The sequence below is a fragment of the Pan paniscus genome, chromosome 8, assembly GCF_029289425.2.
Source record: "Pan paniscus chromosome 8, NHGRI_mPanPan1-v2.0_pri, whole genome shotgun sequence".
Classification (NCBI taxonomy): domain Eukaryota; kingdom Metazoa; phylum Chordata; class Mammalia; order Primates; family Hominidae; genus Pan; species Pan paniscus.
The window spans coordinates 73,651,994-73,669,605 of NC_073257.2; the positions used below are offsets into that span (position 1 = coordinate 73,651,994).

A 17,612-nucleotide genomic window follows, 5' to 3' on the forward strand; every position below is an offset into this window, starting at 1 on the left:
CCCTTTCACTAATATATTTTTTCAATTCCTAAAGAGAGGAAGGGAGAAAGGGCAAGAGAAAGAGAGGTCTCTTAAAAAATCAATATTTAATATAGATACTCCCCCACCTTTGATTTCCTGCAAAAGCCAATTTTGAAACAAAAGGTTATGGGTCATGATATTATTAAAATCTGACTTGGAGGATGGTGAAGCTGTAGAGAGATATCAAAAGCCCATGTTTAGCATGCTCTTAGAAAAAAAAGAACAATTAACTTTTTGACCTCACATATCAAAGGAAACATCAGGAGATAATATTTCCCTTGTGAAACTGGGAAAGAAAGTGAATTCTAGGTCAGAGGGACAGTAGGAATATGCATATTTTGGTTTGGAGACATGAAATGCTGGCTGGATTGCAATTTCATTGAGTCTCTTGGGATTAATTTTGAGACTAACCCCTCCCTAACAATAATGTAACAAGAATAATCTAGAGAAACCATAGCCTGAACATACAATAGCTCTTGAAAGAGGTTAAAAATAAAACAAACAATACCCTTAACATCTTCTATGCATAACATTTATTTCTATAATTGGAAAAAAGTACTATCCTGTTTCAACGTATTTCCTCTAATTGGGAAACTGGTTATATAAACAAACAAACTTCAAGATTCAAGATGTTTTGTGTTGCCTAATAGAAAATCTAAACTCCATAATCTGATATTCGAAGACTTCATTATCTGATCTTATCTCCACTTTTCCTTCCTCTTCCCTTACCACATCCTGTCAAGCTGAGCAACTCAGTAGTTACAACCGACTGTGTATTTTAAATAAAACAAACAAAAAGCTTTGGAAAGTTCCTCTCACTTCAATCCTCTTCCTTAGATTATTTGACCTAATGAAGAAAGGGGTAAGGAAAAAGGAATCATATTGAGGGCCCAAGAATTAATTATATTCAACTCAATCCTCAGCCTTGTTTAACTAACCACGTGTCTCTGGTAAGAACAAAGTGCTCTCTGCTCTTTTAGTTTGGTTAATCTAAGGAGCGAGGTTCTGCAATGGTTTTACAGCAAATATCTCCCAAAATTATGAAAGCTTATTTTGGAATGTCCTTCTCTTACACGTCTATCCACCAACATTCTACTTGTATTTTAAAGGCACAGCAGGAATTAATCTTAACCTGTACTTCTCTTGTGGCCCAACACATGCTGTACTGTTTTATAGTTATGTGTGTATAAGACTTCGCTTTCCTAATGCAAGCTCCATGAAGGAAGGTCCTGGGTCTTATATATTCCTTATATCTCTTTCCTCTTCCCACTCCTTCATTTTCTTTTCTCCCCAGTGGAATCACAGTGTGTTACTAAGTCTCAAATTAATGCTTACTAAGCAAATGCTTAAATATTTGAATGCCCGAATTTATGAAGGAAGGAAGGACTGAGCAAATAAAGTCAATAGAGACTACTGATATCTACAAGGAGCTTTCATTTCAAGAGGTCTGGTATCAAGTAACCTCTTCCAGCTATGAACCTTGAATTATTATATGTTAGTAAGACCCTGTATAAATTTCAGAAACTTAGAAGACCCAAATTTGAATCCTGCCTTTTCCATGCACTGATCTTTGGAAATTCACAACCTTCCCTGAAACTGAATGTCCTCATCTGTAAAATGGGAAAATAATACCCATCTCATAGTGTAGTTATGAGGATTAAATAAGACAATGTATGCAATGAGATTGACACTTTAGGTGCTCAATAAATGTACTTGCTGCTTTCCCTAGACTCAGCTCTGAAAATGTACTCACAGCTACATACTTGTTATTTATGCTTATGAAGGACTCTTAGAGGACACCCAATTAGGAGACTGTTTCTTTATATAATTTATAATGACTTATATTTTTAAACCATGATTCTCAAAACTAAACCTATATAAGGCCGTGCACAGTGCCTCATGCCTGTAATCCCAGCACTTTGGGAGGCCAAGGCAGGCAGATCACTTGAGGTCAGGAGTTCGGGACCAGCCTGGCCAACATGGTGAACCCCCATCTCTACTAAAAATACAAAAATTAGTCGGGCATGGTGGCTTGCACCTGTAATCCCAGGTACTCCGTAGGCTGAGGCAGGAGAATTGCTTGAACCCGGGAGGTGGAGGTTGCAGTGAGCTAAGATCATACCACCGTACTCCAACCTGGGCAATTTAGTGAGACTCTGACTCAAAAAAAGCAAAAAAAATGACAACAAAAACTAAACCTATATAGAACTCCTTGAATCAAGGGCCCTTCTTGTACTGTTGAATACAAACATCGTTATGCTTAACTTCACAATCAATGTTGAGGCAATTACTGTCACACTACCTACACACTACCTATGGAGCATTTGCCCATCACTACCTACAAGATGCTGCCCACTCAGGGCCCTGCCCACCTCTTGTGCTCTCTTGCTTGCCATTCTTCCAACTGTGTTCATATAACAGTGTTCTTCTTCCAGTTCTCAAAAAAAAAAAAAAAAAGCAAGTGCTGTCCCAACTGAAGCCCTCACATATGTATTTCTCTCTTTAGAAATACTGCCTCTCTTACTTTTAACCTGATTATTTCATATTAGTTATATGGGACTTCAGAAAACTTTCCTTGTTCCTCAAGTCTAAATTAGCCCTCTCTGGTCACTTTTATGCCATAGATTTTCAATATTTATAATTACATATGTGCATATGTATATGTGTGTATTTGATAACATTTAAGTGTTGACTCCAAGCAATTCTAAATAATGCAAGCACCAGAACTGTGCCTGTCTGCTCAAAATTACAGTCATCCCTTAGTATCTGGGGGGGATTGTTTCTAGAAACCCTGCAGGTAGCAAACACTACAAATGCCTAACTTCTTTATATAAGATAGTGTAGTATTTGCATATAACCTATGCATATCCTCCCTATGCTTTAAATCATCTCTACATTACTTATAATACCTGATATAGCTGTAAATGTTATGTAGATAGTTGCTGTACGGTATTGTTTTTTATTTGTATTATGTTTTAGTGTCACATTGTTGTATTTTATTGTGTTTTTTTTCCCAAATATTTTTGATCTGCAGTTGGTTGAATCCGCAGATGTGGAGCCTGCATATATGAAGGGCTGACCATATACTCTCTGCTCCTTCCAGAGTATCTGGCATGTGATGAGCTCGCCACAAACATTTAGTGATTCGATAAGGCTCTGGTTGATTTACAGTTTCTACTTTCCTGACACTCTGTTGCTGGTTTGAATAAAAATTTCTTCTTGAAATGTCATCATAAATTGATTTTTATTGGAAGTTTTACAGAAGAAAACTAATTTTATATGTTCTGCTCCTATGAAAGATTTAATATTTTAGTGTGATATCTTTGCCATTAATTACTATTTTGAGGGTTTGCAGTATTCTTGATCATGTGTTGTCTGTGCAATTCATTTTTAGAACAAAGAAGAGTGTGAAGTTTAAAAATTAATAAACCAGGTTTTATTTTAGTCTTTGTGTTGATGGCGTTAGGAGTAAGGAAATGTGGAGTACCTTGTATGACGACTAATACCATGGAAAGATCTGGCCAACTCACAAATCATTTATATCAGGTTTCTGGATAACTGTTTATAAACATACAATATATTGGACTGATAAAAAGCTGGTAAGTATATGATTCAATGACTAATACATGTCCAAGTGAAAAATTTTTACAAATGGACGATACCCTATTACCAGTGAGCTATCTGCCCTTAGAAACTCAGATTTATTAGAATCCCAATTACCTGTCAGAATACCAAAGTTGTCCAATATGAATTCTTCAATGCCAAATTACTTTGCTCAACTATATTTTCATATAAAGCCCTCTTAAAATCTTTCTTTTCCATGAAGTTGTGTTTTTTTGTTTTAATTCCATAGCTCTTAGCCTACCTACCAATTCTCTCCCAAGTACACAAGCAGGAGCACCATCTCAAAGGAGTTTTTTTCTTTATATATTTACTTGTTTACTTAAAAATTCATTTGTTTTGTTTTATTTGTTTATGAAATATGTATATATATAGGTCTTGCTACATATTAGACACTGCTCCAAGCTTTTTAAAAGCTTTACTCATTGCTTTTGTCAGTTCATTTCATCCAAAAGTAAAATATTGTTTACCAGAGTTGTCATTTCAACAAATTATAATGTTTTCTACAAAATGATATGTCATGACCTTTAGCAATTTAGCCCTGCAGTAGATTTTATTTACTTTGACTCACCATTAGTCTAGAATTAGGATTCCATTTTTCTCTTTCTAAAAATGACAATTATTAATGTTTTCTTATTGAAAAAAATAACATCCATTCGTTTTTATAAACAAACAACAGTATAAGTAAGCCTATAGAAGAAAAATTAGCCATATCACTACCCTGTTTAGTTTTTCTCTGTCTGTCTTCTGATCATATGTATATATCTGAAAATGGATAATATTTAAGTGAAGCAAAAATAATATTCAAAATGTACTTCAATTGAATCCAGATTTTATTTGTATTTCATTTCTCAATATTTTCTCCTCTACAAAAACAGAGTGAAGTTGTTAAGAATACTAGACCCAAGTTTCAAAATCTCATGTTAAGTGAGATTTTGCATGTCCTCAGTAAAATTTCTGGAGCACTTTATAAAAGTTTATTTTCGTGGAAATCAAAAAACCAGGTCATGATATTCTTTTCTAAGTCCCTAAACCTGTCTAACAATGCAAAGGTTGTCTGTCCTTCTTACATGTAGACTCATTTGTCTAAGTGGGCCTTAACATGTATGATTTCCATCAAGGCTGCTTGGCAAAGGCTTTCTGTTAGTGTGTAAGGGGAATATGATGACCAATATAACAACCTCAGTATTTCCTCTACCTCTCTTCAACTCTTCAAAGTGAACCCATTGTTTTTGTGGAACACAAAGCCTCTGAATGCCTGGGAAGTCACCAGTGTGATCCCAGCCACCACCCATTAATCTTCTTAACTAGCATGTCCCTCATCACTACCTCCCTTCCCAAAGCCCTTTGCATGTGCCTGTCCCCTGGCAAGAAAGCCTCAACTAAATGGCCAAGAGCTAACGAGAATTCCCCCCAAAATGGAAAATTGAATATAAATGAGAATGTTTTAAAAGGTGCCAAGATCAGGCCCGGTGTGGTGTGTCACGCCTGTAATCCCAGCCCTTTGAGAGGCCTAGGCGGGCGGATCACAGGGTCAGGAGATCGAGACCATCCTGGCTAACACGGTGAAACCCTGTCTCTACTAAAAATACCAAAAAAGAAAAAAAAAAAAAAATTAGCCGGTCGTGGCGGCGTGCGCCTGTAGTCCCAGCTACTCGGGAGGCTGAGGCAGGAGAATGGTGTGAACCTGGGACGCAGAGCTAGCAGTGAGCGGAGATTGGGTCACTGCACTCCATCCTGGGCAACTGAGGGAGACTCCATCTCAAAAAAAAAAAAAAAAGTGCCAAGATCAGTGGATAGGTTTGTTTATTCAGTGATCTTAAGGATAGACCAGACAAATAATGACAGAAGAGACAAGGAGGAACTTCAAATGGGTTGAGAAAATCCATTGCAATGAAATCTTTCTTTGTATTTCCAAAGCCCTTGAAGATTGTCTATATTCAGATTTTGTAAAGAGAAGATACTACTGAATGTGACTCTTAGTTATAATTTTCATTGTTTGTTGTTGCAATTTAAAAAAAGTCATATTCCCAAATAATGATATAAACTAATAGCAAAATTAGTACCCCATATACCTCACTCAATCTAAAATTTTCCAAGAGTAGGCCTAAAGCAAGCACAAGCTTTATTACAATTGAAGTTGTTCACAAACTCCAGCAATATGTTTCACTATTACTAAACTAGTTATAGTGACAAAATATGAATCCATTTGAGGATCTACATACTATCTTTCTCATAAAATATTTCAGAAGAAAAGAAAATCATGGCATCCTCCTAAATGAATTGTTCCAATTGAAATCCTAACTGTCACCATCATGATATTCTTTCAACCTGAAAAGCACATCTTTCTTTTCTGCACTCATAACCACTGCTACCTCAGAAATCATTTACCTCTGAAATGGTCCTTGTCAACAAGCCCAGCTTACTGATTGCATCTTGATTCTGCAGGCTTTCCACACTCTTGGACTTAATTTGTGAAAATTTGTTTGGTTCTCTAAATGTCATTTTGTACTGTTCTCATATAACTATGTATATTTTCTATTTTTTATAAAACCACCATGACAGCATCTGGTACAATAAATGCTTATTTAATGAACAAATGAACTTATATTGCTGCCGACTACAGGAACTTTAATGCTCTCTGAGAAAATAAAATGCATTATAATTGTTATTTGTGTTAGGCTTTAGTTTATTTCATTCTAAATAAAGACGATAGTACTTATTTCTGTTCTGTAGAGGAGATTGGTTCTTTAGGACGAAAGTTAAAATAGTCTAGAATTTTCCCCCTTTTCTCCCTTTTATGTCCTGTTTTGGTTTTACAAGAATGTTTGCTTGTGCAAGAGTGTATCTGAGCCAGACACTCTTGTATGTAGTGTGGACTTCCCTACATTGTGTTCTAAGCAAAATCATCGCAGTCTTCCTTTAGCTGGTCACTTGAGTTTTACCCACATAATTTTTTTAAAAAAAAAAAAACACCAACAGAACTTTGACCCTTTCTCTACTACAGAAAATCCTGGACCCTAAAAATTATGTAGTAATGTAGTTACTGTATACAAAAAATAACAAATAAGTTGATGGAGTAAGGGGAGGACTCAACACAGGATTACCAAGCTTTCCATCCTGGGAAGAAGAATCCTTCTCCAGACCTCTAAGCTGTAGCTTCCCCATCTGCAAGCAGAGGCATAAAGGCACTACCAGGGCTATTGTGAGGATTGAATGAGCTGATGTGTGCAATGCCAATGCCTGGCTCAATAAATGTGAGTGCTCACCCGATGCTAGGAATTGTTTTCATTATCTATTATTATCAGTTGTGACCTTGGATAAATGATTTAGTGTTGGTGTGCATTAGCGTACTCACCCTAAAATGGTAATTAAGATGGCAACTAATGTATAGGGTCATTGTAAGGATTACATGAGATAAGGGAAAGAAAGCAGGCTGTAGCATTGTCAGTACTCAATAATTGATAAGTGGTGCCACCTCCATTATCATCATCACCATCATCATTTTCATCACCATCGTCATCACTAGTATTAAGAGACTGTCTGAGAATGGCACTAGCCAATTTATTTTGAGGCTATTTCAGGTAGATTAAAATGTGTACGGGACAGGAAGCTCAATCTGGGAAATAAGAAAGCAAAGGAACACTACAGAAACAACCCCACCCCCTCATCCAGGGCTACAGCAGCACTGATGTTAGAGAACCTCTTTATGTGCTTAAGGATGACCGATTTTTATTCTAATAAGTGGATAACATTAAGTCAGTTGTACATTATCTACCTCTTTGAGGTCAGTCAGACAAAACAAAGATAAAATATAACCCATCTCCTTAAATAACTATAGGTAATAGGTTTATATTCAGAGAAAAGTAACAAAATTGGCGTTCACCCTGGCATGTTACATTAACAAGCCTTATATTCTTAATATATTTTCAATATGACTTTCCAAAAAAGTACATTTCATAAAGTGCCTACATTAAAATTTTTTTTTAAAAAAAGGAAAGAAACTTATTTTTAACAAAACATTTTATATACCAAAGGCCTTTTTGTCCTAGTACCAAGACTTTACAGGAACTTCCAGAGTAGTGGGGAATATACACATGGGGAGAATAAACCTTGATGTAAATGTGAATTTTTCCACCGTTGGAAAAAAAGTTAAGGTATTCAGATTTGTCCTGATGCTGTATGCATAATGTCACTGCCATGAGAAGAAATGCATGAAATTTAAAAGTAGGAATATATTTATACTGACTTATAGGAGCTGCCCATGCTAATTTGTACTTTGTTTTTCTCCAGTCAAGTACAAGAAGTGAAAAAATATATATCAGTAAACTTAATTTTCAGTTCTAAATGTCTCAGTTGAACATGATCATAAAGAAAGCATAGCCATCATTCAGAGGTTCCATTTCTTGGAGCTCCCATTCTACTTGCAGACATAATTATTACATTGATCTGAAGTCTTATGTGAGGCAAAAGAAGGAAATATGACTTCTTCTTGGGAGTAAAGCATGGTACTAATTTTTGAAGAAGACTCTTGTCCTAAACCATGACTTGGATTACTAAGAACAAAGTCATTTGCTAATAACATTCAGTGTGTGCTTCCCAAAATGATGCACATTTAAGTCACCCTTCTGCAGTGAGTTCAAGACTCAGGATATAAAACACACATTCCCACAAACATACAGGAAGATAACAAATACAAGCAAACCTTGGTTTCAGATATCTCAATAAAGCAGATCACACAAAACTTTTGGTTTCCTAGTCCATATAAAAGTTATATTTACACTATACTGTAGTCTATTAAGTGTGCAATAGTATTATGTCTTAAAAAATGTATATACTGGGCCAGGCGCGGTGGCTCACGCCTGTAATCCCAGCACTTTGGGAGGCCAAGGTGGGCTGATCACGAGGTCAGGAGATTGAGACCAACCTGGCCAACATGGTGAAATCCCGTCTCTACTAAAATACAAAAAATTAACCAGGTGTGGTGGCACGCACCTGTAGTCCCAGCTACTCAGCAGGCTAAGGCAGGGGAATCGCTTGAACCCAGGAGGCGGAGGTTACAGTGAGCCGAGATTGCGCCACGGCACTCCAGCCTGGCGACACAGCGAGACTCCATCTCAAAAAAAAAAAAAAAAAAAAAAAAAAAATTTAAAAATGCTTTATTGTTAAAAAGATGCTGACACAGAAACACAGAGTGAACATACATGTTGGAAAAACAGCGTCAAGACTTGCTCCCATCAGGGCTACAACAAACTTTTAAAAAAAATGCACTATGTGCAAACACAATAAAATGAGGTACACCTGTAGAATAAAACCTCAGACACACTAAAAAGCTAAAGAGAGATTTCAGGAAACTTGGACACGAAGTGTGAAGAGGGAGAGAAATTGTTTATCTTCTGGGAGAATTTCCAGTGCCCAAGTTGGCCATATGGAAGTCACAGGGTCTCCTTTCAAATCCCTGTATCTCATCCTCTCTGGGGTCCAAAAACATTGGGGTGGGGAGTGGAGGAGGAAGAGTTTTATTTCCAAACCTTCTCTCTGGCATTTTCATAAACATTTTTGATGGAGGAAAGCACATATTATCACATACTACAGAATTACATCATACAAAGTTCTCCCGCATTGCTTAAAACTTATACATCAAGATCAAATTTCACACAGTATGCATCTGTCAAGTCTAGGTTTTCAATTTCACTGCTGAACTTTTCAAATGCAATTGAGTGATCTAAACAGATTTCAGTGAATTTTTTACAAAATTGGTTTGAATTTGAGATCAATTTAGGATAGAATCCTTTCTGTTTCCTAACTTGTCTTTTCTGTTTTCAGCTGTGAGCCATCCAGATAATTTCTAATACACAGTGTTTAAAATGAGGTATCGTAAAGTTAAAGAAATTCGGAAGAGTTTTTAACATGGAGTCTAGGGATACTGGAATAATAAGAAAAAGGGAAGAGTAGAAAAACAGTATTAATCGGTCATTTGAGGGTATGTCAGAAATATTTCGAGGCTCATGACGATTGCCCCTTTTTCTTATCCTCCCCATGCCTGGCTGGCTCCCTCTCTTCTCTAAGGCCTCAGCTCAAAGGTCACATCCCCAGCCAGGCCTCTCTGACCATCCAGTGGCACCTTCCCCTGCACACCCCCCTCACTCTGTCACCCAAACCACTGGGGCCTTCAGAGTTCTGATCACTCATTTGTTCACTTGTTTTCTGTTACCTATTAATTCATCTGTTTATTAATTACTCACATCTTTATTTTCTAAGCCCCTTGACTAAAATGTGAGGTTTGCGAGGGCAGAATTTTGCCTGTTTATTCACTTCCATATTCTCAGTACTTGAGTAATGCCTGACACAATACAGTAGATGTTCCGTACACTGTTGTTGAAAGAAGAGTGAAAAGACTCTGTGCCTTCTCCAGAGAAAACTACTCAAGGTTGTCTAATTCACCTGCCCACCCAGGAGGTTCCCTCCCTACATGGCCTTCACACACCTCTCTCCGGATGCAGCTCTCACCCATTCTTCCTGCGACAGCTCAAATGCTGTCAAGTTCCCTGTTCCTGACCCAATATTCTGCAGCATATCCTTTCTCCTCTGAACTGCTGGAGTGAGTAAGATTGGGAGCCTGGAGTCTTCACTCTTCTCTCTCAACTGACAACTAACTGGTCCCAAAAGGGATGACTTAATAACTCTGTGCCTCAGTTTTCTCATCTAAAAATGGGAGAAAACAGAGAAACAAAATAAACTACAGTTTTTGAAAGGATCAAATGGGACTATCTGTGTGGAACACTTGGAAGATTCTGGAAGATAGGAAATGCTAAATATTCATAATTATTCTGATACCAGCACATTTGAGCACTGTACCAAAATGCTACCTTTTAAAATGTCGACCGTGTTTGTTTTCTGTTTTTTTGTTTTTTTTTTTTTTTTTGGTCTGATCACACAGTGTTTAGCATACTATCACATCATGCTTGCTCATTAAGCAATTCAAAAATACTTGTCTGATTGAACTTAATAAAGTAAAAGGAAATGAGAGATAACAAAGCAAGGTGACCGAATAGGTGAGTTATTATTTATTAACTCACAAATGATATTTTCCTTGGATTTATCTGGGGAAGAAAACTCAGTGCTTAAAATTGCATACTTTTGCCAGTAAGTTCAACTTAGCTTTCTACTTATTCTCAGATAATGCCTGCTTTCAAGTGAACAGGCTTCAAACTTGTCACAGTCTTAGTAATTTCTTTCTATCCCTGAGGAATATTTTATTGGCTGGAAAGCAGCTGAAATGTTGCCTTTTATTTGACTTTACCTAAATGGTAATTCACAGATCCATTGGATTGTTGCCCAGACAATAGAAAATAAAATCAAGAAAATCTTAAGCCAAGTGATATTCATTTTCATCTTACAGAAATGTAATTAAATATGCAGGTGAAATAGATAAATATTAGGTGAAAAAAAGCAAACTCCAGGAGTACATTTTTTTTTTAGCTTAACGGGGGACATGTTGTTGGCTCACCCTCTCTATTCTATAGGATTCCAACAAATTAAATATTAGGTGAAAAAAAAGCAAACTCCAGGAGTGCATATTTTTTTTAGCTTAACGGGGGACATGTTGTTGGCTCACCCTCTCTATTCTATAGGATTCCAACAAATTAAACCTCTCCAAGTGGCGAGTTACTAGTGTTGATGTAATGTTGCTTGTCCCTGGACAGCTGAGCTCAGCAATTCCAGTTCCATGTTTCCTTTCCAAAGGATAGCTAAAGAAACATTCACTGGATAAGTGTCATATGTTTGCTATGTTTCAAAATATTTAGTTCACATTTTCCTCTATAGCTCTATTTATTGTTCCACAATTTCTGTAGATTGGACTCATTTGGGTCCAAGTGTAAATTTGAATTAAAAGAACAATACTCAAAGTAGCCCAGAGTAGTCCAAAGGAAGTTCATGGATCTGATTTTCAAAGAAAAGAACTTTTCCACCTTATATATGTATATATTTTAGTCCATCATTCATGTTTAGTCAATCATTCAGTCTATTCTAATTTATTCCTCTTTATTTATTTTCAATATGGAAGGTTTTTTTTTCCTTTTTGCCTTCCCTTTCTCCTCCTCCTTTGCTCCTCATTTCAACTTGTAGAAACAATGCTTTCAATTGATACAAAGGACAATTCTATTACATTTTTTAAAAATGTAACCATAATATACACAACTCTATAACTTTAGTGTCCTGATAATATATCATGGACATTCCTTGAGTTTAGTGGTTAAAATCTAGCTCATTATTTTTAATGTCAGCAAAATAGCCTATAGTATGAATATTTCACAATTCTTAACTATTCCTCTGATGGAAAATCAGTATGCTTTCAGCTTTACTTTCCACAAACAAGATGGATATTAATATTTTTTCTCATGTCTTCACATATGGGTACCTTTAGTTCTATAGGGTTGATTCCAAAATATAAGACTATAAGAGCAATGGAAAAAAGGCTTATCTATATATAGATTAATGCATATTAATATTTTTCTATATAGAGGTATAGATGTTGCCATAATGTTTACTTCATCTCTATTTAATTCCATCAGCCTAGATTTTCAAATGGAAATTTTTTCTTAACACTCAAAAACAAAAATTACACCTTGCTTTACTCAGAATACTTCACCTAGAAAGGGAATGTTCCCCAAATTGAACGCTTTTTCATTGTTAACATATTATTTCAAGGATAATTTCCTACATGTTTTAGCAGCCCATGTTCTGATTTTTTATTCTCACATTTATGACAGAAGAGTGTGTGGGCTTTTTCCACCACAAAAATGAACATATGTCTATATTCAGTTGTATTTGGTAACATCAATAGAATAAAGCATTATTAATCATATTCCTATTTAGACCATTTACCAAGACTCATTTGTTGCTGAAATTTTATACTAAGTCAAATCAATCAACTTTTTTCTTTGCTTATTTTCAAATATGAGTGTAGATACTATGCCAGCAAGATTTTCCTTGAATTCATGTTATAATGCACAATATATATAATGGGTCTGTTCTTCCAAAATAAAGGTGAGAATTTTTTTTTTGACGTTTTTGCCTGGAACCAATGGCTTATTGGCTAGTCACTCAAGTAAATTTGTCTGACTTGTACAGACATAAAGTGTGCCTAGTTGATACAATAATATTTTTAATAAGAAGAAAATAAAGAAAAATCTTTGGATTTAGAAAAGATCATTGCTTTTTTATTCATCACCAATCAACATATATTATTTTATATAATTCTCTAATCGCCTATGAGGTAAGTATTCACAGGTAAGAAATTGAGGCTGAGACATTAAGTAGCCTGCTCAAGGTCTGACAGCAAGTAGGAAAACCCAGATTTTACCCCATTATCTGTCTGATTTTGAGGTGCGTACTCTAAACACTAGTATATCCCCAGTTCCCTGTATAACTTGACTTATTGACCATCACTCATTTTTATCCCAACCATTTTTCCTCTCTCGGTTGTAAGTCACATGTCAGTTCCAATCAGCAGTAAACAAAGATGTAGACGTGAAGGTAAAGTTCCATTGGCTATAGTATTTACACACAACAGGAATGTTTGACTTAATGCGAGTTAAGGCCTCTGGTCTACTCTTGGAGGGGGAGAGCAGGCCCCTCTTCTGAGGCTGAAGGTCTCCTAGAATCTCTGGCGGTTGGTGGCAGGACTATTTTCCAATGAACAGTTTTCAGCCTCAGACTTCATCTTTCTGTGACCAAAGATATTTCCACTCTGGCTTATTAAACCTACTCAGTCAAAGTTAAATCAATGTTATATGACCTGCTGAGTGAACAAACACTTTTCTCCCCCTTTGTTTCTTTATCCCTGAGGCTTCCTTGGGAAACTAACACCATTTTTCTTTGAGATTTCCAAAAGGCACACTGGAAAGTACCTCAAATGTCTCACGCTTAATAAATTCTTCATGGGGGTGGGGAGGTGGAGCCAGGGGTAGTCACACTCCCATCCTGGTCGTATTAAATTAGGATTGTTCTTGAATAATTTCAGCATTGATAATTCTAGAAATTTTTCAACAGTAGAAAATGTAAGTAAGATTCACATCATCTTCAGAGGCAACATGTTTTCTTCCGTGAACTGTCAGGAAATACAAAGCCTTTTGTAGTTTAGTATGTAAAACTATAGAGGGGTTGTTTCATTTTTTTTGAACACAATGACTATAATGCCATTGTGTATGTAATTGTAAATTGCCTAATACCATTTTCTCCTTTCTCATAGCATATTTTTAATGTATATATATATATATATATATATATATATATATATATATATGAAAACACATCCTATTTAAAGAATTAAAACAGAAAGAGGCCTAACTTGGAGAAGTTCTGGATGAACTTCCAGATGGATTCCTCTGGGGGTTGGGGGAGGCTCTTCATCAATGGCAAGAGAATCTTTTTCTCAATTATTTGATTGTCATTCAAGCCTTTCGGGGAGGAAATAAGCACCACACGTGGCGTGTAGTTATTGCACACAGACATTAAGACTGAACCACTACCTGCTGGTCCCTTCACCAGCGTTACAACCCGTTCCTTGCAAGATAGGCAGGCCGTTAGCCAAGCCCCAAAGCCAGCAAACCCAGACACCTGAAGCTGGCGCTGTGCCAGAGAACGCGCGACGCCCGCGGCTGGAGGGAAGGGAAGTGGATGAAACCACAGACGTGCAGCGAGGGTCTTCTCGTCTTAGGAGGGTGGCCAGTGTGCTCAGCTCTTGCGAAGGTCGCTGATGCCCAGCGAAGGACATTCCCACATGTGCACGCACGCAGAGTAACCCGCGCACACTCACACACCCCAGTTTCAGAAGGCACACTACATGGCAACCTCCTTGTCCCAAGACTCCCCTATTTGCGGGCACATTCAGCAAAACAGACCAGCGCTTCCTCTCTTTACTCATCTTCCAAGTTTCCAAACCTGAGACTGAGTGACTCTTGCCTAGGCTCACAGATCGAGCCTTCCCAGTGTTGCACTGGGACCCTAGGGTGGCCCTGGCGTGCCCAAGAGATGCGCAAGCATCTCGCGCCTTCCAAGCGATCAGCGAGGAAAAACGGGGTCCAAATTCGAGTAGATTCTGCGGGTTGCGGGAAGATGGCCTGCGAGTGCGGTGGGGGACAATACCCTAGGGCCCCGTGCGCCCTCGCTTTCCCGGGGCACTCTCACCATTTGTAGCCTCTGCCGCGCTTGAACTTGAGAGTGAGCGCAGTCTCCAGGAAGAGCAAGAGGTTGAGCAGCGCAAGCAGCCAGTACCGCGGCTCCTTCTTCACCTCGGTCACTCGCCAGACCCCGACCAGCGAGTGCAGCAGGAACAGCAGCCGAGTGGCCAGGGCGTTAAAGAAGACCAGTCCCTCCATGCTGGCCCGAGCACTCTGCCTACGTCCCCTTGCCTGCGCCCCCAGGACCCTGCCGGGCGTGCCCGGAGCCCACCGGTGAGCAGGAATATGACAACCACTGAGACCTGCTGCTGCTTGTGGTCCCTTCTCACCCTCAGCGCCCGATGCCGGTAGAACTGGTGCGCGGCTCGCCCCTCCCCCAAACTTCCTGAGAACTCTTCAAAGAGGGGTGAGTCCAAACCCAGCTTTTCCAGACTGCTGGGTTTTCCAGGGAGTCTGGGGCTGCGCTGCCCTGTCTCCAGGGCGTTATTCTCCAGCGCCGCCCATCCCCCTCCCAATCTCGGGGCCAGTCTCCATCCCTGTCCGGTATCCCCGCCCCCGGGCCTCTGTGAGGTCCCCAAGAACTTCCCCATCACGAGGGGGCGGAAAGAGGAGGTAGGAGGACTGAAGGTCAAGGTGCAGCACAGCCAGAAAGGCGGAGGAGGAGCGCATCTCTGGCAGCTCCTCCTTACTTTTCCACCGAAGTACTTTAATTCACTCACACGTTTCACGCTGTCATGCTGACCCGAAGCCGGGACGCAGGAGGGCCAAAGAATCCAAGCAATTTTAGAAACCCCGTTACTGCCCAGCTTGAATTAAAACTTCTTAGGATCAGAGGCAGTCAGACCCTCTGGGCTTTCTGCGAGTTTAGCGCACCTCCCTGGGCCAGTGGGTAGCCCTGGTCGCTTTTACTACTCGAAGATTCCTTATTGTGCCATCCCCCACCGCACCCCACCCCTGTTGGTTATTTTTTTTTTTCCTGAAAAAAATATAGGGGTAGCAAGATAAGATGGCAGAGGGGAAAGTGGAGGAGGAGAGGGATGATAAAACCAGGAATGCCATTAGAAGGTAAAATGCATGCACTCTCAAATTCAAGGACCTGTGCTCTTGAGATCAATGACCATGAATTAAAGTCTCCTCTTTCCAGCATCCAACACAAGAAATGAAGTCGGGGTTTCCCAAAACACCTTCATGATTTTTGTTTCCTTGTTTGGTGTCCTACCACCTGTACTACTATTGACTTAACATTTTTCTTTAAATGTCCTCAAATTTTTACTCAAATAAATTTATTTTAAAAAGAAACTTTGTATCACTTGTAAATGGAAAGCCTGTATAATTGGCTATAGTTGGAAGGTAATTACAAAAATAGCTAAAATATGATGAACTATGTTATTGAAATCTCTCTAGATATTAATTAGCGCCTTCCAAAGCTCTCTGCCTCAAACTCCCTCTTTCTTTTTTATAAAGGGATATATAGAATTAATTAGTCATATTACTGTAATACCAAGCAGGAATGCTCCCTTGACCACATTAGTAACATTGAAAGAAAAGTACAAAGGGAATATCTTTCCTGGTTACGTTTCGTCAATTTAAAATCATGTCATACTTTTCTTAAAATCAAGTTGAAAAATTGCAAATTATATGATTAATGTCTCCATTAGGTGAGAAATATCTAACTGCTCACAAGAAGCTTAGAAGTTATTTCCAATACTGAGAGCTGAGAGAATTTTTGTTTTCTCCTGTGGGTCAGCATTCTCCCACATCTTACAGGAAACCCAGCAATGATTTCCTGGTGCAGTTTATTCTAGTTTATAGTGTCCTTCAATGTTGGCTGATGACAGTGATCACACGCCATTCAGTGAAGCGGAAGAGCATAGTGTGGCAGATGAATGCCGTGGAAGGAAGCAGTGTGCTGTGGGGGTTAGAGCCCTGCACCCACCAACCAGCTGACTTAGACGGCTCACTAAGTCACTTAGTAGTATTGTGCCTTTTGTCCTTCTGTAAATTTGGTACTAAACCTATCTACTCACGGGGTCATTGTGGGGATCAAATGAGTTAATCCATATGAAGGGCCTGGCAAGTGGTAAATGCTTGGTAGACATCAGTGATTATTGGGAGGACCAAGAAAGTTACGCCAGGGGAACTGCTCTTTGATGATCTGAGACAAGTAATAACAGGATTGGAGTGGAGCCACATAACATTCCTGTCAAAAAACCCCAGATGAACACATCTGGAACTGAACAAGTTGAGTTTATTTTTTTAGGGAGGGGGCACACTTCATGGGCCACTGTGGGGCGTCTCAGTATGAAAGTCTTAGAAAGGTCAAAAAGCATTGGAGATAACTTATTAGATATGATTTGGGCTTGACTGAGGTGATTTTGGGGCTTACAGAAGTGGGGCTTTACTCTAGATGGAATGCTATTAGGAAGCTGGGTTAATTTTATGTTGGGTATGTTGATAAATCTAATATAGAAAGGGATGTTTGTGGTTTGTACTATATTCATGTTCAGACATAATTTTGGAGCGGTCCTATTTGATCCACCATGATCTCAGAGTGGCCTTACCTGATGTTTTGTAAAACTTGTATGTTCAAGAGGAGGATACAAATGCTTGGCTGATGGTGCCAGACCACTTGCTTGCGGTCAGGGGTTGTTTTTCTCTTTCTCTCTCTTTTCTTTTTTTCGAGACGGAGTCCCGCTCTGTTACCCAGAATGGAGTGCAGTGGCGCGATCTCGGTCACTGCAGCCTCCGCCTCCCAAGTTCAAGCGATTTTTGTGCCTCTGGCTC

At 38.7% G+C, this 17,612-nt stretch overlaps 1 protein-coding gene across 1 annotated transcript in view; it reads right to left on the reverse strand.

Moving 5' to 3' along the window:
- The window catches only part of TMEM26 (transmembrane protein 26), a 45,522-nt gene extending 30,373 nt beyond the window's left edge, over nucleotides 1-15,149 (reverse strand). Inside the window, exon 1 of the mRNA XM_003830327.6 lies at nucleotides 14,836-15,149. Within this exon, the coding sequence (XP_003830375.1) occupies nucleotides 14,836-15,026 (191 nt within the window). The 5' untranslated portion in view covers nucleotides 15,027-15,149. The remainder of the gene's footprint in view (nucleotides 1-14,835) is intronic.
- Between the last annotated feature and the right edge of the window lie 2,463 nt (nucleotides 15,150-17,612).